The sequence below is a fragment of the Rattus rattus genome, chromosome 1, assembly GCF_011064425.1.
Source record: "Rattus rattus isolate New Zealand chromosome 1, Rrattus_CSIRO_v1, whole genome shotgun sequence".
NCBI lineage: Eukaryota > Metazoa > Chordata > Mammalia > Rodentia > Muridae > Rattus > Rattus rattus.
The window spans coordinates 47610346-47633554 of NC_046154.1; the positions used below are offsets into that span (position 1 = coordinate 47610346).

At 41.9% G+C, this 23209-nt stretch overlaps 2 protein-coding genes across 2 annotated transcripts in view; one reads left to right on the forward strand and one right to left on the reverse strand.

Annotated features, from left to right (window-relative positions):
- On the reverse strand, positions 1-21237 carry Tmem59 (transmembrane protein 59). The gene is made up of 8 exons (XM_032900966.1): positions 20788-21237; positions 14759-14864; positions 12825-12919; positions 9615-9767; positions 7770-7851; positions 6875-6956; positions 3518-3626; positions 1-627 (listed from the first exon to the last, which is right to left on the reverse strand). The coding sequence occupies exons 1-8, from the start codon at positions 20974-20976 to the stop codon at positions 472-474; spliced, it is 972 nt and encodes a 323-aa protein (XP_032756857.1). The 5' UTR covers positions 20977-21237; the 3' UTR covers positions 1-471.
- A 756-nt stretch (positions 21238-21993) lies between these two features.
- Tceanc2 (transcription elongation factor A N-terminal and central domain containing 2) overlaps positions 21994-23209 on the forward strand; it is a 37313-nt gene continuing 36097 nt past the window's right edge. Inside the window, exon 1 of the mRNA XM_032900979.1 lies at positions 21994-22152. Within this exon, the coding sequence (XP_032756870.1) occupies positions 22054-22152 (99 nt within the window). The 5' untranslated portion in view covers positions 21994-22053. The remainder of the gene's footprint in view (positions 22153-23209) is intronic.

The window sequence follows — 23209 nt, forward strand, 5'->3', positions numbered from 1 at the left end:
TTCAGTACATAATTATTCAAATAAATTTTAATGATTTCAATTCAATACAACTGAAAATGTAGTGTCATTAAATAACATTTTCTGCTATAATTCAGAGTACAGTTTGGAGGCCATTTCCGGGCAGAAGCATCACATCCTAAGTTTTCAGCTTAAGTGAGGTGACTGACGGGGTCATGGCAGGGGCGGGGCAACAATGATCAGCTCATAGAATTTGGCTAAGAGAGGAAAAAACCAAAACCAAGGCAACTAACAAAGTAGCTACAGGTATTAGTAAAATGAAATACAACCCAATGTCCATCTCAAACGACTAGAAAAATACAGGTAAAGTCACAGCAAATAAAGTCTTCCCAGGGTCGGGTCACTTTATTTGCATCTCATAGTGATTTCTTAAGGCCTATGTCCAATGAAACAATTTTAAAAAGCTCTATGAGGAATGGAAGTTTATGTGTTGACAACACTTTTTAAAAAAGCTTAGATTTCTGAGTGAGCAAGATTCACCTTGGTGGGCAGGGGCCCCGCCTCCTCGTGCTCTTCAGTCTGAGACCTGACAACCACGAGGGAAGGAGCTGGATATCTGCTCAGCTTTTGTTCATTCATAAACTCCAAGTCACCATAGATACTCAGCTTCTGTAAAGAAAAATCAGCACACGCCATTAACTTGGACACTCAGGAATCTCTCCACCTAAGTTTCCAGGCAACAGTTCAATCTCTGAGCTGAACGGCTCGTGAATTCCGGTGCTCGGGAGGCAGAGGAAGGAGGCCCCATGCAAGCTGCAGGCTGGCCAGGGCCACGCAGTAGAATACAGTCTGAAAACAGAAAACACAAAACAAACACACGACCGATCTATGGATATTTGGTTTGAGAAATTCCATCTGTATCTCTGAGACTGGAGAATGTTTATGGATGAGGATCAGTCTCGTGGACATAGCCGGAGGGAGTGTTCCCACACGTCCTAACTTAATCCTTAGAGGCAAACAAACGAGTAGCAGGTAAACGTGGTTTGGTTTAACTGAAGTTAACATGGCCATATTAAGAGCTTTTGTTCTGGAGTTTTGGTAGATGTCTCAAGTGACCAAGTTTATGACCCTAAGTCTCCTATTCAGTTAGGAAATGATTTGCTGCAGGTGTCTAACTTGTCATACCAGGAAAATGACACGCACTGCTTTAAACGGAAACATTCTAACACTAGTAGAAAGATCCTCCTGAATATATACACTTCCTCATGCTGCTGTGCTCAGTAAGACACTGAGGCGGCAGGATCTGCAGACAGGTCGGCGGCTAAGAGCTTGCAGCTTTGCAGAACCTGGGTTCAGCTCTCAGCAGCTATGCTGGGCAACTTGGAGCTGCCTTTACCTATGTAGGAGACCTGATACTGTCTTCTGGTCACTGTAGGTCCTGTGTGCACAAGGTCCACACATAGATGAGCAGGCACACACATACATGTAAAATTAAGTTAAATTTTTAAAAATTTAAAATATGAGGCGATCCCAAAGAACTTAAAAAAAATGGAGAAATTGTCTCAGAATTACACAATCAAAACAAAAGAGAAAAATCAAGTCATGCTAGAGAGAAGGCTTTGCAGTTGAGAGAGAGCTCTACTGCACAGGCCCTGGGTTCAGTTCCCAGCAGCCACATGACCATTCATAACCACCTGAACTCCAGTTCTAGGGGATCCAAGGCCCTCTTCCAGCCTCCATGGGCTCCTATATACACAGAGCATATAAATTCAAGGTACACATACGCACAGAAAATACGACTTTAAAAGAGTTATCGGGGTGGGGATTTAGCTCAGTGGTAGAGCGCTTGCCTAGCAAGCGCAAGGCCCTGGGTTCGGTCCCCAGCTCCAAAAAAAAAAAAAAAAAAATCTTAAAAAAAAAAAAAAAGAGTTATCTAGGGCTGGAGAGATGGTTCAGTGGTTAAGAGCCCTGAATGTTCTTCCAGAGGTCCTGAGTTCAATTCCCAGCAACCACATGGTGGCTCACAACCATCTGTAATGAAATCAGATGCCCTCTTCTGGTGTGTCTGAAGACAGCTACAGTGGACTCACATACATGAAACAAATAAATAAATCTTAAAAAAAAAAAGTTATCTAAGGTGGAGGAATTGTTATGTGAGACCATCCCAACAAGTACTTCCCAATCAAGTGAGGAGAAGAGAGGGCAAAGTGAGAAACCCGTCAAGAGGTGGCCATTTTCCCAGAGTCAGAGTGGGTGCTGGGTCTAGTCCCGAGGCCTGGCTCATGACTCCAGGCAAGACACAAAGATCAAAGGCTTTGAGTTAGACTGAAAGCTCACATCAAAACAAACATCTACCATGAACTTCGTTCCAGCTTTACTGCTTCCACAGGTAAGCAATCCCTGCAACACTGCCTAGATTTTCTTATGCATATATAAAGTAGGTTAGGAGCAGCTGTGGGTCAGGCACGTGGGCTGGAGAGAGGATGAGTGGTTAAGGGGTCTCTTCCAGAAGACCTGGGTTTGACTGCCAGCATCCACTTAGTGGCTAACAACCATCTGTAACTTCAGTTCCAGGGACTCTAGTCTTCTGGTCCCTGTGAGCACTGTACACACACGGTGTGCATATATACATAAAGGCAAAACACCCATAAACATAAAATTAAAGTAAAAAGGAGTCACAGATGGTAGTGCTGGCCTGTAATGCCATCTTGGAACTTGTTTCAAAAAGCAAACAAGGAGGAGGAAAATCACACAGTAGGATGTTGGTGAATACTGGGTTGACATTCGAGAAAATGCTCTGCAAGTCTTAAAGAATGACGTCAGTGCTAGCTAGCATCCTGACCCAGTTTCCAGGCCCTTTGGTTGTGGTACCATGCAGTGACTCACTATACATCCTACTGCATTTCCCTCTTTGCTCTTCTCCTGTGGTATTGTAGACACACAGAACTCTCGCTTGTTTCGGTTGGATTTGATGTCAACAGACATTATCCCACATTTAATTATATAAGTAACTTTCTTTTCTTGGAAACTAAGGCAAATCAGCAAATTACAGCTTTTCCCCAAACAACATTCTTTACCTTAACAACTGTCTCTTGAGCCAGTTAAATTTTAATTACTAAGGAACAAGGTCATAATCTCTTTGAGGTTAGCTACCAGAACAGAGAAACTCAGAATCAAGGACTGGTTTCTTAGTCTCTAAAACAATATTTATGGCAATTCATAACTTTAAGTGGCTGCACAAGCCCTCTCTCACATCCCAGCTTAGAGAGCAGGGCCAGCAGTTCTCTTCAGTCTCAGAGCAGCAGTGATGGTGCTGTGCTCAAGCCCATCAACAGATACATGTCAGGGCCCATGGAAGCCACTGTGGCTGGGCTTACAAACTTGTGGTTTTCATACAGGCCAATCTCACCTGAGTAACACCATCAAAAAACTCTCTCATTCTATCAGCAGGGCCTTATTTTTCTAGTTAAGCGGGCACTTAAATTGGTTATTCAAGGGGCTCTGGCTTTAGGTAGCCCAAGGGTTAAAGCCCACTCACCTCAGGGGGGCACATACTCACCTCAGGGGGCACGTATTGCTCCACGGCTGTAGCCACAGCTGCACAGCAGATCCAGAGCAACACCATCACCGAGAGCACCAGAGTTGTGGTTAAAATCCACCCAGAGTTACTGCAAAACATCATGGCAGTCAGTCACACTGCCTTCACACAGAATACTGAACTCTGCACTGTCTTCAGAACTAGTTAACGAACCTATTTATTATATCTAGTTTGTTAGGATGAGCTGATGTTCTTCCCTCTATGTCTAGGATGTCTGTAGCATGGCTAAATAACTATTACAATAATAATTAATAATGATGAAAACAGACATATAGACTTCCTACTACACTTACAAAATTTCCTCAAATTGCTGGGCTTAGTGAAACACACCTTTGATCCCAGCACTCCAGAGGCAGAGGCAGATGGATCTCTGAGTTCCAGGACAACTTGGTCTACATAATAAGTTCTAGGACAGTCAGGCCTATACAGTAAGAGCCTATTCTAAAACAACAACAACAAACCCACAAAATCAAAAACAACTCCCATCAAGTTACTGTCCAGGGCATTTTAATTATTTATTTTTGAGGCAGGCCTCAAACTTGGTGTGTGATAGGCTGGCCTGAAGCTCCTGCCTTCCTACCTCGCTAGGATTACAAGTTTGGACCACCGAACCTGGAGAATACATTCTACTTACTAAATTAGAAAAAGCAAGCAAGTATCCTAAAAACTGAACATGTTTTTTTTTTTTAATTTGTAGGCTATTGCAATAATACTCATTTAATAAAATACCCCTAAAAGTTAAGGTAAGTTATGAAATGATTATTTGTTTTTTCTCATGCTCTAGCCAAGGCATGATTTTGCCAACTGCAGGTAGTCTCTGTGGTCACGTGATGTTTGGAATCTGCAAACTTTTCAGAGGGTACATAAATGCTAGGGCCCCGAGGGGAGGGGTTGGTGGTTGGTAGGAGGGGTTGTAGTTTGTTAGTAGCTCAAAGAAGAAACAAAAGGAAAGAAATTCATTCAGAGAATTCTATTTCTTTCTCCTCTCTCCTCCTTTCTCTCCTATCCGGTGATAGGGGATGGAATAGGGCGTGGGGATAAAGGGTAGGAAAATGAAAAACCCAAAAAGTAGCAAAGTCTGGCTACATAGGAGGGCATTTCGGACTCTCAAAGTCTGTGACAATCCCTAATTCCCATGTGTTCATTCATGGTCAAAGGACCTATACTGTAGATCGCCAGTAATCCATTCACTTTTTGTCGCAGCCTAAGGAAATGGCGTGCCACTCACTGTTTGTCTCCTAACAAAAGAGGGACGTGGGTCTTGGAGAATAAGCTGAGCTTGATTCCAGGAAAATAATTGAAAAAGGAAGAATTGTCTTCTGATTGCTGTGTGGTTCTGTGACATACACACCCATAATCAAATAAAATATTTTTATGTTTACTTTAAAAGAAGTAGACGCGGGGCGGGGGATTTAGCTCAGGGGGAGAGCGCTTACCAAGGAAAGGCAAGGCCCGGGGTTCGGTCCCCAACTCCAAAAAAAAAAAAACCAAAAAAAAAAAAAAAAAAAAAGAAGTAGACTCTAGAAAGTGTGCAATTGTACTTTGATGCTAAATTTCAAATATTCCAATTTTTAAAAAGTAGCAGAGTAAGAAATGTTGTTAATAAAAGCATTCACTCTCCTTTGCATGGTTCATCCTCTCTGGACCTAAGGAACTCACTTCCATGGGTGAGGACAGATCTGATATCTGGACTGCAGCAACTAGTACAGACAGAAAACTGGGGTGCATCTCCAAGTGTATCTTTTTCCTAGACCCCCATAGCAAAGCACAGTAGATCCTGTAGATGCCAATCATCTCCATGACCTCCTGACTTCCCTGCCCATTGTCCTGATCTGGCCCATAATTTCCTGCTCACAGCTCTCCGGCCTATACTCATTATATGCAGGATTGCTCCTGACACTCTTTATATATACTTCTCTTTCAAATATAGAGTATATTATAATAACCCATATCTGTACACAGAAACTTCTAGAGAATAAACTTCTGGTTAAAAGTTAGCTATTTTCTAAGTAAAACATTCAAAGATTACTTTTAAATTGTTAGGTCAGATCCAGTGAGATTACTTAGCTGGCAAGGATGCTTGCTGCCAAGCCTGATGACCTGAGTCCAATCCTCACAACTCCCACAGTGAAGGCGAGACCCAACTCCCACAAGCTACACACACACACACACACACACACACACACACACACACACACAGAGTCTCTCTCTCAATACAACTTAAATATTTCACTGCAGTGTCACACTCAACCAGATTGGCTCCCCCCAGAACAATGTACTGTAAAGCATAATGGCTTGCAGCTTTATTGGGAGGGCTCATGGAGGCACTCCTATGATGAGATGTACACTTTGATCAAACCCTCTCCACTCCATCAGAATGCCTGGCCATCCTTCCTTGGAGGGGGCATAAGGCAGCCGTCACTGGTGCCTCCCAGTTCTCCTGTTCCTCCTAAGAATCTTCCTAGTCCGTACCTATCTCTTCTAACTGCATATTTGTGCGTGCACATAAAACCAATCCTTAAACTAAACTGATGCCCTCTTCTGGTGTGTCTGAAAACAGCTACAGTGTACTCATATACAAAATAAATAAATAAATCTTAAAAAAAAAATGGCTACAAGAGAGGATTTTCATTGTGATTTCAAAGAAATGTAGATGTCTAAGGTACTACATATGCTAATTATCCTGTGTGATTATTACATGAGGCATACACGTATTAAAATAGCATACCATATCCCACTGTATAAGTATATGTCTATTTAGAAAGCAGTAATATTACCTTCATCAGACTAATTATTCAAAAGTACAAATTTGGAAAGGAAGTTGAAAAAAAAATTCACTTTTTAACTATTAAACTTCTAATTTAAAAAATGGCAAACAGGGGGTTGGGGATTTAGCTCAGTGGTAGAGCGCTTGCCTAGGAAGCGCAAGGCCCTGGGTTCGGTCCCCAGCTCCAAAAAAAAAAAGAACCAAAAAAAAAAAAAAAAAAAAAAAAAAAAGGCAAACAGGGGGCTGGAGAGATGGCTCAGAGGTTAAGAGCGCTGACTGCTCTTCTAGAGGTCCTGAGTTCAATTCCCAGCAACCACATGGTGGCTCACAACCATCTGTAATGGGACCTGGTGTCCTCTTCAGGCCTGCAGGTATGCATGTAGGCAATAATAAATAAATCTTAAAAATAAATAGATAGATAGATAGATAGATAGATAGATAGATAGATAGATAGATAGATAGATAGATAGAACGAACTAAAAATGGCAAACAGAATGACTGGCATGAACCAGACTTTATCTTTGGTGAATACACTAAGAAGACACACATACAGAGACAGACATCTTAAAAAGCCATCGCTTTCTTCATCTTCCAGGTAGTTCCTGTGTGCTTGGGAGCTTCTCATCTGTAGATCTGAAATGAGAAAGCACGGAGTTGAATGAATGTCTGAGTGCCAGTCTCACTCTCTCCTAGTATGTACATCCCGCAGGGAGTTTCTGTGAGTGGGCTCTGACACATTCTAAGTGTTAAAATTCTTCTGACACATCAAAATCAAATAAGTATTGTACCATATTATGAATTTCCTGCCTTACTTTTAAATGTTGTTTGTTTTGTAGTCCAGAGTGGCCTTGAACTCACGGCCATCTGCTTGCCCCTGCCTCCTAAATGCTGGAATTAAAGGTGTGTGTTATCATGCCTGGATCACATGTGTTTGGTACTGATGTTCTTGTTGAGTTACACGTGAACTTGAGTAACAGAATTTGTTTTAGTCTATCCTAATTAAAACAGTCCATGCTAGCATTATCTATTCATTCCCACTCAACAGTAAAACCTGTAAATTAACTACATCAACAAGTAAAAGATGGCAGGTAGAACATCATCAAAGATAAACTGTTTTAGCCTGATCTTTGATGTTCCTATGATTTAAAATTCGTATCTAGCATGGAAATAAAAAAGAGAATAGGGAACTCACACTTTTAAGGTAGTATCACGATTAGGCTTATTGGGAAAAAACACACTACTTTGTTAGTTCACATTGGAAGCTTTGAAATGGGGTTTAGAAGAGTGCATGGTCCCCATGCTAGCAGCATTACCAGGATGTGGAACTCATTAGAAGTGCAAACCCCCAGGTAGATGGAACCAGAACCAGTGCACTGGAAGTCAGAGTGGGCAATTACAACAGATCTGACAGCTAAGGTTTAACCATCTACTTCGAATAAAACTTACAGGACATTTTGCTTAACGATGACTGTCTTAAGTCTGCAGGCTCCTGCTCCAACTGCGGTGCATACTGAATTTCCGGCTTAGACTAAAATGATGAGGAAAGCATTATGTCATTCATACCTCAGACGCTGTTCTTAGTAACAAGTTCTAGAACACACCATCCATACTATCAAACTTCAAATTGAAAAACAGAACAGATAAAACACATCAACCACAATACTTCAATATTATTTAGCTGGTAAAAATGAATTCCGATTTTAGTTGATCAGAAATAACTTAAATAATAAATGCTTAAATTTAAATGCTTAAATTTTTAGCCAAATATATATTATATATTATCCTGGATATAATATATTTTAACCAAATACATATTGTACATACGAACTCTTTTCTCATCTGGAACATTCTGTTCCTTCCTAACGCCAAGCTTCTGACACACTACAGGCATGCATTCTACACCTCATATCTCTGAGCCTCTGGAAAGGGACTTTCTTCATCCAAGTTACACTCAAGCTGACATAGACTTGAGAGAAAGAGAATCCCTCATCCACTGAGGATGCTTTTGTGTATGTAGCTTTAGGACACAGAACTTATCCATAAATATAAGAAGACACTGTGTTTTATTGCCATCAAATTAAGTGCAGAGGACCCAAACATAGGATAATGCTAGGAACACAAAGTAGCCATATGGTAAACCACTATAATAATGCTTAAAGCCGTGGCTTACTACGTGAGAGCTAGATAGTGTCACAATGCAACCTGCTGACTGATATAGATGAGGAACTTACTGAAATGAAGAAAATAGGATGTCAGGATGCACTATGGGTGTGGAGCCTAAAATGCCCTGAGTTTGAGCTGAATATCACATTACTAGTAACCAACAGCACGACTCTAGGAAAGCTGGGTGCTTAGCTTCCTCACCAAGAAGCAGGGGTGATACAACCTCACGACACTGTTTAGAGCTTCAGAAACCAGTCAGCTCTCTACACCCATGGGTTCTATGTCACTGCACTTCATGTCTGTAACTGAACCACTCCTGGGGGGATCTGTACTGAGTGGGCACAGGCATCTCCATTATCATTAAACTACATCATAACAATTATTTGTGCAGATTTCACAAACAACTCAGGGGTGATTTAAAGCGCAGTCACGCACTGTGACAGCAATACTGTAATGACATCCCCACCGAGTAATACTGTAGCATCTCAGTTCAAGAATACTATATTATTAAATGACCCATAACTACCTACACAGGGGGGAGTTTGTAGGTTATATGTAAATGCAATGTCATTTCATATTATGAGATTTAGCATCCCCAAATAGTAGCATTCTCAGAATCCTGGATAACTCCTCATAGGCACTCTAAGACTATATAGAACTTTCTGTATTAGCACTTGTTAACATCTTATCACACAGTCAATTTCTAGACAAGAGGAAAATTACCTCCCTGGAGGGCAAATGCATCTGTATCACGTTCTTACAGGCAGCTAGAGGAAAACACATAAACTTCCTATTGTATCATTAACACTTTTCTAGTGTCTGTGTTATATGCCACTATTTATGTTCAAGGTATATGGTATTACCTTCCTATCTAAATTTCTCATTTTCCAAGTTAGTCAAACCAAGAAGACCAAATAACCACTAAGCTTGAGGTAAGGCCTCAAGGCAAGAAGGAAAGGTGACTACACTGCGTCCTGCTGCTCAGGGTCTCCACAAGGCCAGTTAAGCAGCAGCATTTGACAAAAGCATTAGGTGACTGATTACATGGTTCTATGCCAAGGCCCTTATGTAAGACACGGACAGCGCCCATTGTTGTATTTAGGTCAATGTGTGCAACACAGTTGTCACCTGGAATATGACTATTTTTCCATCATCAGCTTGAAGATAAAAAGTCCATGAAGAGGTTATGAAGCTCTGTGCGGAGTCCATCATGTCGCTCCAGAAGGACCTCACCAGAGTCAGAGGGAAGAGGAGATGCATCCTTGGCATCAGGGACATGAGCTAAACAAACAAGGAAAGTGTTTAAGGAAAAAGAAATATTTTATTTATGATGTGTGTACTCAAGAGAACAAACCTTGCCGGGAGAGGGTATAGATAATTTCACGAACAGTCACAACCACCAGCATCAGACTCCACCCTGCTGCTGCTGCTGATCAACTATGGTAAAGCTAACATGGCAGGCTACCCAAACTCAAACACTCATACACAACCCACGACTTCTATCAGGCTAACAGGCTTTGAGCCAAGCCCCCAACATGGAAACTCTTAAGATCTCATTAAAAGAAATTTGAATGGGAAAGGAGAAATCATATCATTCTTACCCTTAATATTCCCAGGAGGGAAAATCATGTCTTAATGAACATCAAAGGCAAAAATGTACGCAGAAAACATGAGACTTGGTTGCACTGAAAGCTGACTGGTATTCTGTGGTATTAATTTAAGTGATGGGTGCTGCTGACAAGATTTTAACACCAGCTGACGCAACCTCGCTCAACCCAGTTCTGACTTCTTAACTTACTAAGTGGCTCTGACCCTGGGGCACAGACTTAGGGTGCAAACTACTGAGCTCTAGGGATAGTGTTGGCTCATGTGACATCAGGAGACACACCATAAGAGCCACTGCAAAGCAAAGGACAGCTTTAGAGTAGGACAACCTGTACTCAGGGTCCAGTTTCCCCATATAGTAGCTATGAGACCTATCACAAGTCCACTCAAAAGTATACATGATGTTTCTTCTGATGTTTCTCTTTTATAAGTGTTACATATTTCATACATTTGTGAGTATATCTATATAATAAGAACATAATGAGTATATCTATAAATATCTTGAGGCTACAAATTTGAAGAGATCAGAGACCAGGTGTTTCTGTTTTCATTTTTTGAGATAAGGTATTGCTATGTGGCCCAGGCTAGCCTCCCCCTTGCAATCCTCCAGGCTTAGTTAGCATCCTGAAAGCTGAGGTTGCAAGCATGTCTACTCACATATCTATTTCAATCGTCAATGTGCACCTGTGTTTAGTCAGAATACTTTAATTAGGAAAGGGATTAGCACAGGGCAGCGTGCATATGAAAGGAGGGAAACCTACTGCAAACCGGGGGAAAGCAATTGCTAATGGGTGTGAGATTTATTCTGGGGTGATGGAAATCTCTGGAATTAGATAGTGATGATGGTTGTGCAACTGCAATTTATTCTAAAAGTCACTGAAGTTAGAAGTGTGGATTTCTTTTTCTTTTCTTTTTTTTTTTTAAAGAATTATTTATTTATTTCAGGTATAGGATACATTGTAGCTGTCTTCAGACACACCAGAAGAGGGGCATCCAATCCCATTACAGATGGTTGTGAGCCACCATGTAGTCGCTGGGAATTGAACTCAGGACTTCTGGAAGAGCAACCAGTGCTCTTAACCACTGAGCCATCTCTCCAGCCTGTGGATTTCTTTTAATATGTGCATTATTTGTCAAATTAAAAATTTTCTACAAATTGCAATGGAGGACAATTTTGCTCTATTTCTCAAAATTAGAACTGCACAAACTTTAGCAATTCTAATCCTATGTTCTTAATTTATGATATACTCTCATATGTTCTTATTTTATAGATATACTCATTATGTTCTTATTATATAGATATACTCACAAATGTATGAAATATGTAACACTTATAAAAGAGAAACATCAGAAGAAACGTCATGTTCACTAGCAAGACGATGCTCTAGTTGGGTGTGATAGCTCAGCCCTGTAACTCTAAAATCAAGGGGGAGAGAGAATCAGGAGCTTCAAGGCCCCCTCATCTACATACCTAGTTCAAGGCCAACCTGGACTATGTGAGATCTTGCTTAAAAAAAAAAAACCAAAAACCAACCCCCAAACAAGGGGCTACTGACACCATGATGCATCCATATGGAATATCATATAGGGAAAGAAGATGAGCTTTACATGCTTATATTAACAAAAGTCACTTGCACACCCTTGTACACATATAACATACCTCAGTATGAGTACCCTAGCTGCACAGTGGAGGAAGGCGATGCTCCAGGGGAGCATGAGCACAGGTGTCGAGTATGAAGCACAGAGTTGTAAACACTGTACCTGTACCTGGAGTTTCATACAGACTATATTGCTCATGCCCAAAGTTGAAAAATTATTGTCTAAAAAATAATTAATTAAAAACATTTTTTCCTAACACTTAAGATCCAGCAGGGCGTGGTAGTGCATGCCTTTAATTGTAGCACTTGGGAGACAGAGACAGGGGAATCTCTGTGAGTTCAAGGCCAGACTGATTTACAAAGCAATTTCTTGGACAGCCAGAGTTATTATACAGAAAAACCCTGTCTCGAAAAACTGGAATGAATGTATAATAGAAATAAGATCCTTTCCCCAGGACAGAGATCCCAAGGAGTAAGCAACTTTCAGAGATGAGATTGTAGAGGCTCTTGGGAGCTAAGCTCTAAGAGGCAGTTGGTACTCAACCCTGTGTGTAATTGTGAACTACTGAATTATGTAAGGTAGGAAGATGACAAGATTTCCATTTGGAAAGAAAGATATCCAGACCCAGGAGAAAGAAAGGATTAGAAAGGGCTAGCGCAGAAAAACAGTCTAAGAGTTAACTGAGCAACGGGAACGACAGATGATGCTGATGTGATTCCAGTAGCAAAGGGGATGGAGAGAGGGACTCCAATACCATCTTCTCTTAGCCAATTTAGGGGTTTTTGGGTTTGGGTTTGCTTTTTTTTTTTTTTTTTTTTTTTTTTTTTTGTACATTTAAAATGGAAGTTTCCTTGTAGATAAAATATCCAATTAAAATAAGGAAAAAAATGGAGGTGTCTTCTTACTGGACTGTGAGAAAAAACAAGATGAGATTATGGATATAATGTTTTACAGAAAAATATTTTTAGAAAGTATTCTAGTAACTTTTCTATCTGCAAACATAATTTTGATGGCTGGAAAGTACGTATCGAATCAAACAGTAAAATAAGACCACACTGGCAATGACCATGTGGAGTAAGCAAGTCGGACGGAGCACAGAAGCAGGCAGCCTGGAAGGAGGGGATTGTCTCTTACTTGTTCTTGTCTCAGTTCAGCAAATGGCAGCTGGTCCTGGCAGCCGAGATGGCACGCATACTGCTCGTCAGGCTGGGAATACGCTTCTGTGCACGCTGAAAGAGGAAACGGCCAATTCTTAGAAAGAGGAGGAGGGTGGAAAAGACAAAGGCTGCAAAAGAGAAAGATCTGGCATACTTCTAAGGTTGCAGAGACACAAAGACACACCAGTATTTCTTCTCCATGAGCGGCCAAACTTGGCAAAAGCAGAAAATACTTTAACAGAATTCTTTCATCTCTCTCCTACAAGTTCAATGTCTCGTAAACGAGTCTATTAATTTCATACCTGGCTCTGGCTATATGATGACATTCACATAAAGTATTCTCACAGCTTAAAAGTTTGTGGAGAGGGAAGAAATAGTTTGATGTCCTTATGATGCCACTGAAAGTAGTCTTCAATCTGGACTGAGGGACTAAACACCTCTGACCGCTGATTTTTCTAAGTCTCCATTTTTTTCCTAGGCCTTGTAAGAACTAGACAAGTATTCAACCATTGAGCTATATCTCTAGCTCTTATTTTATTTTGAGACAAGGTCTCCCCAAGTTGCCCAGATTGTCTATGAACTCACTCTGCAGTCCAGACAAGCCTTTAACCTTCCTGCCTCAGCCTCCCAAATGACTGGGAATACAGACTTGTGCCGCTGGGCCTAGTTTGATTTCTGGAAGTCTGAAATGGAAAGACTATAAGAATGAAACGATGTGTGATAGTTATTCATATAAGTATTTGGGATTGTTCAGTTGAGTTGGCAAGGGGGTGGGGGGTAGGCCGATCAGTCTATTATGCTAAATTCTAAGAAAATGGAACTAGCAAATGTTCTGAAATGGGGAATTTTAAAGGCTGGAGTAGGGCTGGGGCTGTAGTTCAGGGACACAACACTGGCCTGGCATTCACTAGGTCCTGGGTTCAATCTTCAGCACTCCTAGGACAAGAAACAGCTGAAACGGATTCTACCGGATACACTCACATCCTTTAGTTTACGCTCATTTCTTTAACAGTTCACCACCACAGCAACTTTATCTTCTTCTCCACTCAGATAAGTAATGTACCTCTCAGAAGCTTTAGATAAACCAACAAGGCACTATGAATATACAACGATGGCCAGTGAAAAGGAGCCTGAACCATAAAAATAATTCACAATATCACAGAAGAGTGTGTGAGGGCTACCTCAGGGGACAGTTGAGTCCTGCCACACTGAGGATGCTGCAAAAAAGACAAGATTCCATTACAGTTCTTTACAAAGTCAAATGTTCCTTGTGTCCTGATTGTAGGTTTCTTTCATTAAGCGGGTTTCTTTTTTTTTCTTTCTTTCTTTTCTTTTTCTTTTTTTTTCCCCAGAGTTGAGGACCGAACCCAGGGCCTTGCACTTGCTAGGCAAGCGCTCTACCACTGAGCTAAATCCCCAACCCCAAGTGCATCTCTTTCACTAAAAGGTAAGAAGAGTGGTTAAGAGTGGTGACAGCCTCCGGTTATTGTCACTGGCAGGACTGATAAAGAACACTCTAAACACTTCAGAGTCAAAGGCCAATTCAGTAAAAACCTTGGAGCTCTGTCAACTGGCCGCCTGAGGGAAAGGCTTAGGGAAATTATACTATCCATGGGAAGGTGTGGTGAATGAGCTGGCTAATCACCTCTGCATTTGTCTCACCAAATGCCTAGCTAAACAAAGGAATCCTATCCATAGCACAAAATAAACACTGTCTCCTTACAGATGGATGAAAGCCCATGACATTTTTAGCAGCATCTATGAAAACTCTAATTTTATAATTACAATATGGTGGGTGACTAGTTTAAACAGGATGTCTCTCTTTTCTAGGAAAATACATAAAAAGCATAACTCAACTCCAAGAAAGCCCCAAAGTTATGCATGGCTGATGTCATTAGCATAGTCTCTTACCAGATTCACATTCCAGTTTGGTTCGATTTAAATCAATTCCATCATCCACGAACTGGCAAATTGAAAACAGCCTGCAGCCTCTCTGACATGCGTATAACTCCTCTTCCTGGGAAATTCAAGAACAAAGAAGATTACCAAAAAATAAGATGCTCTTTCAGCCGGAAAAAAAGGTCAAGAAGAAAGCAGAGTTAGTGTTTGTCTTAAACCATACAATAAGTTTTGCACTAAAAGGGAAAAGTTTTAGTTCCTAATTTGAATTACTCAGTTAGAGACATGGGCTCTCCCACACTAGATTGATTTCTAACTTCCCGTGCAATAAATGATGACCTTGTGCTTTTGTTTTTAAAGAATTACATATTTTTATCTAATGTATTTTGCCTGTAAGTGTGTCTGTGCATTACCTACATCCAGTGCCCATGGAGGCCAAAAGAGGGCATCAGTCCTGCCCCCTCCCCCCAACCAGAATTACAGACAGTCGTGAACTGCCACGTGGGCGCTGGGAATGGAATGTGGGTTCTCTGGAAAAGCGGCTAGTGCTCTTAATTCCTGAGCCATCTCTCCAGTTCCTGAGTTTGTATTTTCCAAGCTCCTGTCTCTACCTTCCTAATGCTGGGATTTCTCATTCCACCATGCCTGGCTTGTGCGATACTGAACATTGAGAACCTAATAACTAAGCCACGCCCCATCCCTATTTCCTTATTTTAAAAGAGATGCTAAGAAAAAAGCCAAGTGGCTAAATATATATCACCCTTTTAGCATATTCTGTAGACACAACAAACAGGTAGAAAAACTGGAAATAGAACTAAGAGTGACAATAAGAATCCTGCATGAGGCAGAAAGGAGTTAGCAAGCACCAGGGATCGCTGGCATGTTTCTGCTGTGACCAAGTGCATAACCATCAGCTCATTAGCAAAAGGTATCAGGACCAGCTTCATAGAGCAAATGGCAAAACAAAGGCCGAACAAAGACGAGGGATCTACACGAATATTCATGTGGAAGGATTTTTATATGTTAAACACTTTTTTAAAATTTGTATGTAGCATGTGGAGCCCATGTGCATACAGGAGCCTGGGGAAGCCAGAAGAGGACATCAGAGCCCCAGTACTGGAGTTTACAGGAGGTTGTGAGCAACCACACGGTCTCAGGGAACAGAACCTGGGGTTTCTACCAGAGCAGCAAGTGCTCTTCACCGCCGAGCCATCCTCCACCCCCAAGGGTTTTTATTTTAATTTTTAATTGGCTTACTTTAAGTGAGACTAGGAACAAGAGCAACAGGGTGACATGCGGGAACAGGTACTGCAATGGGCTAGGTCAGAATCACATTTTTCTGGTTAAAAAAACAAAAACAAAGCCTGTGCAAGCTACTTTACCTGCTGAAATCTCAAATTTCCTCATCATGAAGTAAGACGACACTATTCTGGGAGACTGCTAATCTTACCAAAATGTCTGAGACACACGAGGTACCTAACAAATATTAGTGCTAATAACAATCACAATAGTATTTTCTCTTTTATAGTAATATGTGTTAAAAGTAGAAAATATTAATTACAAGCATTGAGAACTATATGTAAAAATCAAAATAGAATTTTTTCCCCCTTTTTTCTTAGGAGAGTTTTTCATGCTTAGAAAATGGTTAAGTGCATACTGAGACTATGAACAATGAGATCAACAAGCTTTTCTTTCCTTTGATGAATACAGTGTTTAAAAAAATAATAACGTCCTTGTAACTTTATGTGTGATCCACTGTGCACACTGTCGGGCACCTAATGAAGAAGCATGCGCATATTCCAGTTATTAATACAGTAGTGTGCATTTCTTTTCAGCAGCAGAATTAGCAAAGCTAATGTAGCAGCAATGACCCGTATCAAGACACGGCTGTAAGTCCTACATGAAGTTTTATTACACAAGTTTGGAGGTGGTACATTTTGAGACCTTAGTTCTAACTGCATTAATTGCTAAGGTAAAAAACAAAACAAAACTACATTTCATTTTCAGCATTTACAGTTTACAGGCTTTGTAAAACAGCAAAAGAATTGTCCTGTTTTTCGAGCGCCACATATTTCCTTATACCGCACAGTAAAGAGCTCATTACCACGAACTACATCAGATGACATTTTACTCTCTCTATATCCCAAACTGGCCTGGAACCCTTAATCCCCATCTTTTTCAGCTCCTGAATATTGGGGTTGCTCATATGTGCCAATACACCTAGCTCAGAAGGCTTTCTTTTGTTAAACCAAACCCAAAAGACACCCAGAACCAACATCGGGAAACCATATGGCATGCTGAAAGTCTGGTGGGTCAGGAATCAACCGCCAAAGCTCAGCCTTGCCACTGCTCTGTACAGCCTTGGGAAAGTTACTAATCTCTCTGATTCTCAGCGTCATCTAAGTTGTAAGTAAGGATACTCTCACATTAATCTTACACACTAGGAACGTTATAAATTCATATTATGTTGTGCTGGTATATTACATTAATAACATAGTCAATAAACACCCACAGTGTGCCAGGCTATATGTTAACATTTAATCCCTTATACAACACCTATAAAGAGAAAGCTGGAGAGGTGGCTTAGTAGTTAGCAGCACTGGCTGATCTTCCAGAGGACAAAAATCTCAGGTCCTAGCATCCACATGGCAGCTCACAACAGTCTGTAACTCTAATTCCAAGAAATCCGTATCTCCTTCTGGTGTTTGCCAGCACTGCACTTGTATGGTGTAGAGACAGATATGCAGGCTAAACACATACACATAAATTGAAAATACTATTTTTTTAAAAGCAAAAAAAAAAATCATATTCTTAGTTCAAGCATTTTGTATTTTACAGAACATAAATTCAAATATGGTAAACACTTCAGTTCTATGCATCTCAAGTGACTGACAAGCTTTTAGAAAATATAGTCTCCTAACAGGAGCAAGAAAAGGGTACTTCTCATCATAATATCAGCTAAGTAATTCAAGGTCCTTTAACAACAATGCTCCCTAGATAGCTTTCATATACATTTCTTACCCTCAGTTAGCTAAGTCAATCTACCTATTCTCCCCTGTTTTGGCTAATGCTGTTTGTAACTGGTCTTGCTCTGTAGTCCAGACTGACCTCATATTCACAGCAATCCCCCTACCTCAGCCTCCCAAGTACTGGGCTACATGCATGAGACACATGCCTGGTTTTAAGTATTCTCTTTCTCAGTACCACAAATGAAAACATGCACAAACCTAGTCAGACTGCATGGTATGAGGAGAAATAGCTACCTCTGGCTGTGCTAGGCAGTGCCCTGAAAGCATCAAATTATCTTCAATCTTCATGCTAGCTCTGCAAATATGTGATTTTCCTACAGTTTACAAAATTAAATTCTAAGAAACTAATTGACCAGCAGGAATACAGTTAAGAGTGGAGCCTGAATGGACCACAGGCTTGCACGATTCTGAAGCCCATGTCCTGTAACAGACTAGTTATTGACAACATGCCTTATGCTCCTTACATTTAAACCCAGACATCATACAACTAAATCTTTGAGAACAAAGGGCAAAATATATTAATTTTAGAATATCTACTCTATGTCTTTCCAATATTTTATATCCTTATGATAAATAATTAAGATGAGATTTTTATCTGCCACTTATTAGATGAAGAGACAACATGAGATTTATAGCTCATTTACTTTCTATTTAACGCACCACTTTTTGCCTGCAATGCAATGCACAGTAACTCAATGAGGGCCTCTAGAAACCAGTGAAGTATTTGTAATACAACTTCATTCTTTGATGGCAATAGCATGGGGCAGCCAGCTTGAAGACTCGTTTCTACCTCACTACTTCTTAGTTATAGGATCTTGGCCAAGACCTCTTTTTTTTTTTTTTTTTTTTTTAATTTTTCCTTTTTGTTGTTTTTGTTTTTGAGACAGAATTTCTCTGTATATCCCTGACAGTCCTGGAACTCACTCTGTAGACTAGGCTAGCCTCAAACTCAGAGATCTGCCTGCCTCTGCCTCCTGAGTGCTGGGATTAAAGGTGAGTGCCACCATGCCTAGTAAGAAAGTAAATTTTGAGCTGGGTCCAGTTGGGCAAACCTATAATCTCAGCCCTTGGGATGATCATCTTGCACTGTATGTCAAGACACTGTCTCAAGCAAACACTCTTAAAAATGCGTATAATTCTAGAATTCAGAGGGTGAGGCAGGGGGACTGCCCTGAGTTCTAGGCCAACCCGAGATCCTGTCTCAAAAACAAAACAAATTGAAGTCCAGGATAGACAGGGAGCCAATGATTTGGAGTTCTGGTTAAGAAGAGCATTAATAAATTAGTGAAAATGACTTATCAGTATCACATCAACTCTTAGCAACTAGTGAATATTATAATACCTAAGGCATTGCTTGTGATGGTGCACGTCTGTAACCCCAGAGCACTGGAGAACCTGAGGCAGGAGACTGAGACTGAACAACCAACCTGAACTGTAGGCAAATCCTGTCTCAAAAACAAACACCTCAGAAATAGCCAAAGATTCATGGTATCCATGGCTTTCAAATTATTTATGTTCTCAGTATTCTGGCTTACACTACAAATTTACTAGGAAAAATTTTAAAAGAGGGAACCAAACATTAAAATAACATAAACCTTAGCCTAATTCTAGGCCAATCAATACTGATGAACTTCCCTGTAGAACCTTTTGATGACGAGAGCCTTTATTGACTTTAGTCTAAAAAAACCTTCTTATTCCCAAAGGTTGTTCCATGGCAAGCCTTAAACTCATGACCCTCTGACCTCAGCCTCCAGCAGGCTATAATCACAGGTGTCCATCATTCCAGCTCTTCATTTCTCCCGATTATTTATTAATTTCTAACTTAGAAAATTTAAGGCTAGTCCCACTACAATTTTGTGGCGCCTTTTCTGTTTTGCTTGTAACTGATGACCCTCAGATAGGTAAGGGGAACAAAATGCTGAAAGGTACAGAATTTACAATTTTTCATCTCAAAGGCACGAAAGCATTTGTCAATATGGAACATTTTAAAGTCACTGGGACTGCTATTCTAGCCACTTTGTAGCTTTAGAAGGCAAAGACGGATAGCCACAATGGTTAAGCAAATAGCATACAGAAGACGAAAGAAAACAAGGATAAAAAAACCACAAGCATCAGCGAAAGCCCTTACAAGGCCAGGTGGGGAGGGGTATAAACCCTAATTATACATGGAAAACGGGTGGGGAGAATCACCAAGCAATTTAGAATGTTGAGTAAACAGAATTCATAAGAAACTGAAAAACAACTTAAGGAGGCAGAATTAAAGGCTAGGCAGCGGCTGCGGGGAGGTTCCAGGGGTAGGAATTGGTCCCTCTTCTAGCTACACAGCATAGGTCTTCAGTGGGACAGTCGAATTTCTTGATCCACTCCACTGATTCCTTATCTTCTGCACCGAGTGACGTTCATTTTACTTTATTTTTTTGAAGACAGAGCCCTAACTGCTGCCTCACAAAGGCATCCAGTCTTCTGCGGCAGCGTCTCGCACACACTCACTCAACACAGACAGGAAGTCCTCCTTTCTAGTGTGTCTCATAACTACTGAGGCTGACTTCACACTTCAGACCTCAAAGGAATTGTCGGCTTCTCCGACTCGCGGAACAGAACGCGCTTCGTCCCTTCGTCCCAGAGAGGCGCGCAATAAATCCGGGCTGGAAGGCAATATTTTGTGCACGCATGCATCCGCGCCTTCCTCCCCACCCCCGCGTTGCTAGTAGGTCAGGACCCCCGCTCATTTTCAATCCACCCTAGCAAGTGATATACTCCCTTGTGGTCCCGCAGGCTCCCAAGGGTTCGCCTATTTCGCATCTTTGTATTCTCCCCCAGCCTATCATCGAGACCTGCAGCACAAACTTCCGGCAATTACAGCAGGAGCAAGGAAAACTGCAGCTATACCAAGGGGGGAGCAGCTGAAGCGCAGATTCACCACTAGGGTCCCGGCGCTGACACCGACATAGGAAGACGCGAGCTGGGGTACCAAGGGATAAGGGGAACTTGGTATCGATGGGCCCTACCTACCTTCGGGTAGGTGTGCAAAGGATAGGTCAGCTGACAGGCTCGGTGACAGGACGCCGTATCCCCCAGGACCGAGTCAAACGCTTCGGCCGCTGCAGTTCCGGAGCCTCCGGCCAGCGCCATGGTCAGCAGCAGCAGCGGCGGGAGCCCCATCTGGGCCTGGACCCAAAGCTTCCCCTTTGGCGCCGCCATCTTGTTCCCCTCTGTCACAGCAGCCCGAATTGTTGCTGTTTTCTTTTCAGTGTTTCTCCTTCTTCCGGGCCAGCCCCTTTCCCCGCCCCTCCGACCTGAGCTTCCGCCTCCGAGAGCTCTTTGGCTCCGCCCTGACCCGCCCAAGCAGCTACCTCCCGGCCGGTCTCTGAGACGGAAAACCTCTCGTGGGCGGGCTTGAGAACCGGGCCAACCATCTCAGCTCTGGGCTCAGAGCGGCGCCTGCCTCTTTCTCCGTGCCAGGCTGACTGGGGCCTGTAGTTCTCGGCGGCCGGGAGCGAGCAGAGGGGTGTTGCCTCCCTCAACCACAACTTCCGGGCTCTTCCCAGTGCGTTCTGGGAAGTGTAGTTCCTGCGAGTCACCAGCGAGGAACTGGGCCCCGGAAGAAGTGTATAAAATAGTTACAACGCGTGGTCCGGCTGGAGGTCTGGAGGGTCAAGAGACCAAGCTGTAGGCAGGCTGATTTTCCCGGTGGGTCTCAGTCGAACTGTGATTGGATAACCCCTTTCCAGGCCTCCGAGTGCTGGGGGCAAGGGAAGGATGGGATCCTTACGGACGTGGTTGGGGTTCTTTGACCACAGAACAGTGGTTTCTGGAGCTGCTTCTGTATTGTGCTGGTGTCTGGAGATGGTTGTTGTGGGTCTTAGAGTAATTCTCTTAGAGGATTGAGGCTACCGCGGAGTGCTTGTAAAGAGGGATTCACTGAGCCCAGTGGAACCCTAACACAACTCAACCTAAACTGGAAAAGGACTTCAGAAGTCACCCCATTACCCTGGGTATTAGAATCCTATTCCTTCTAGAGCATGCCCTTCTGGAAGCTAGGAATCTAACCCAGGAAGTAGACTTAACTACAGTTTCAGTTTTTCAGAAGAAATTTCCTCTTTTGAGAAGGAATCGTATTTCCTGTAAATACCATCCAAAAGCCTCCATAGTTCAGGAGTGTTTAGAAAATCTAGTCGTGTCACTTCTGGGAGTACACATGTCAATCTAATGAAGTTTCACCCTGTTTCTTGAATAGAATACACCTCAAGCCCCTGAAGATAATCGGAGGCCCCAGCAATGGATAAATTTGTCATTCGAACGCCTAGGATTCAGAATAGCCCGAAGAAAAAACTCAAAGAAAAGGTTTACAAGCAAGCCACGATTGAGTCTTTGAAGGTGAGAAGGAATGTGGGATGAGAGAAAATGTGCCAAGGACTGCCATAAAGAGACAGGGAATGGGTTTCATTGTAGGGAATCATGGGTTCTTGTTAAGCCCTCCTCAGGGACCATTTTTTCTTTCTCACACATCCCGTACAGACTTATCAATTCCTGTACCTCTGCTATCCTGAATTAATCCAATTATTCTGGCTTTCGGGTATGGTTGCTAGCTGATAGGATCACCACCCACCTTGATTAAAAAGTTTTGTGAGATATATATATATATATATATATATATGTATATGTATATGTATATGTGTGTGTGTGTGTGTGTGTGTGTGTGTGTGTGTGTGTGTGTGTGTTTTCGAGACAGGGTTTCACTGTGTAGCCGTGGCTGTCGGGGAACTCACTCTGTAGACCAAATTGACCTAGAACTCAGAGATCCTCCTGCCTGAACCTCTAGTGCTGGGATTAAAGGCTTGTGCTACCACTCCTGGCTAAGATTTATTCTTATTGTATGTGTCTGTGCCTGTGTGTGAATATGTTCACTAGAGGCTTTGGATCTCTCGGGAGCTGATGTTATAGTGATTGTGCACTACCTAAAGTGGAAAGTTCAGGTGCTGGAGACTGAACTAGGGTCCTCTGCGAGAGCAATGTATGGCAGGCATTCTAGCAGAGTCATTATATCTAGGATAAACGTTAGGATGAAATAGCTGTTGTTCACTCTATGTAGGATAAACATCGGAATGAATCGCTGTGTTCTAGAAGTACTTGGACCTTGGGGAAATCATTGTAGAAAACAGTGATTGTTTTCTGTTATCTATGGAGTTGTTTTTCTGAAAGAGCTGTACAGCCTTTGCATGACTTTGGTCACAAGACACTCCTGGCACACTTGGAACGTTCTGCATTATTGGGCACTGCAAACACAATAAAGGCTAAAGTTGCTGGGGTGTGATGTTTCCCTTCACAAAACACATAGACTACATCAGGGACTTTGGTGTGAGGAGCTTGTGTCACCTAAAGGACAACTGTTGTTTTTGCTTTTGCATGGCTTTTCGAGATTCAGTTCACAGAG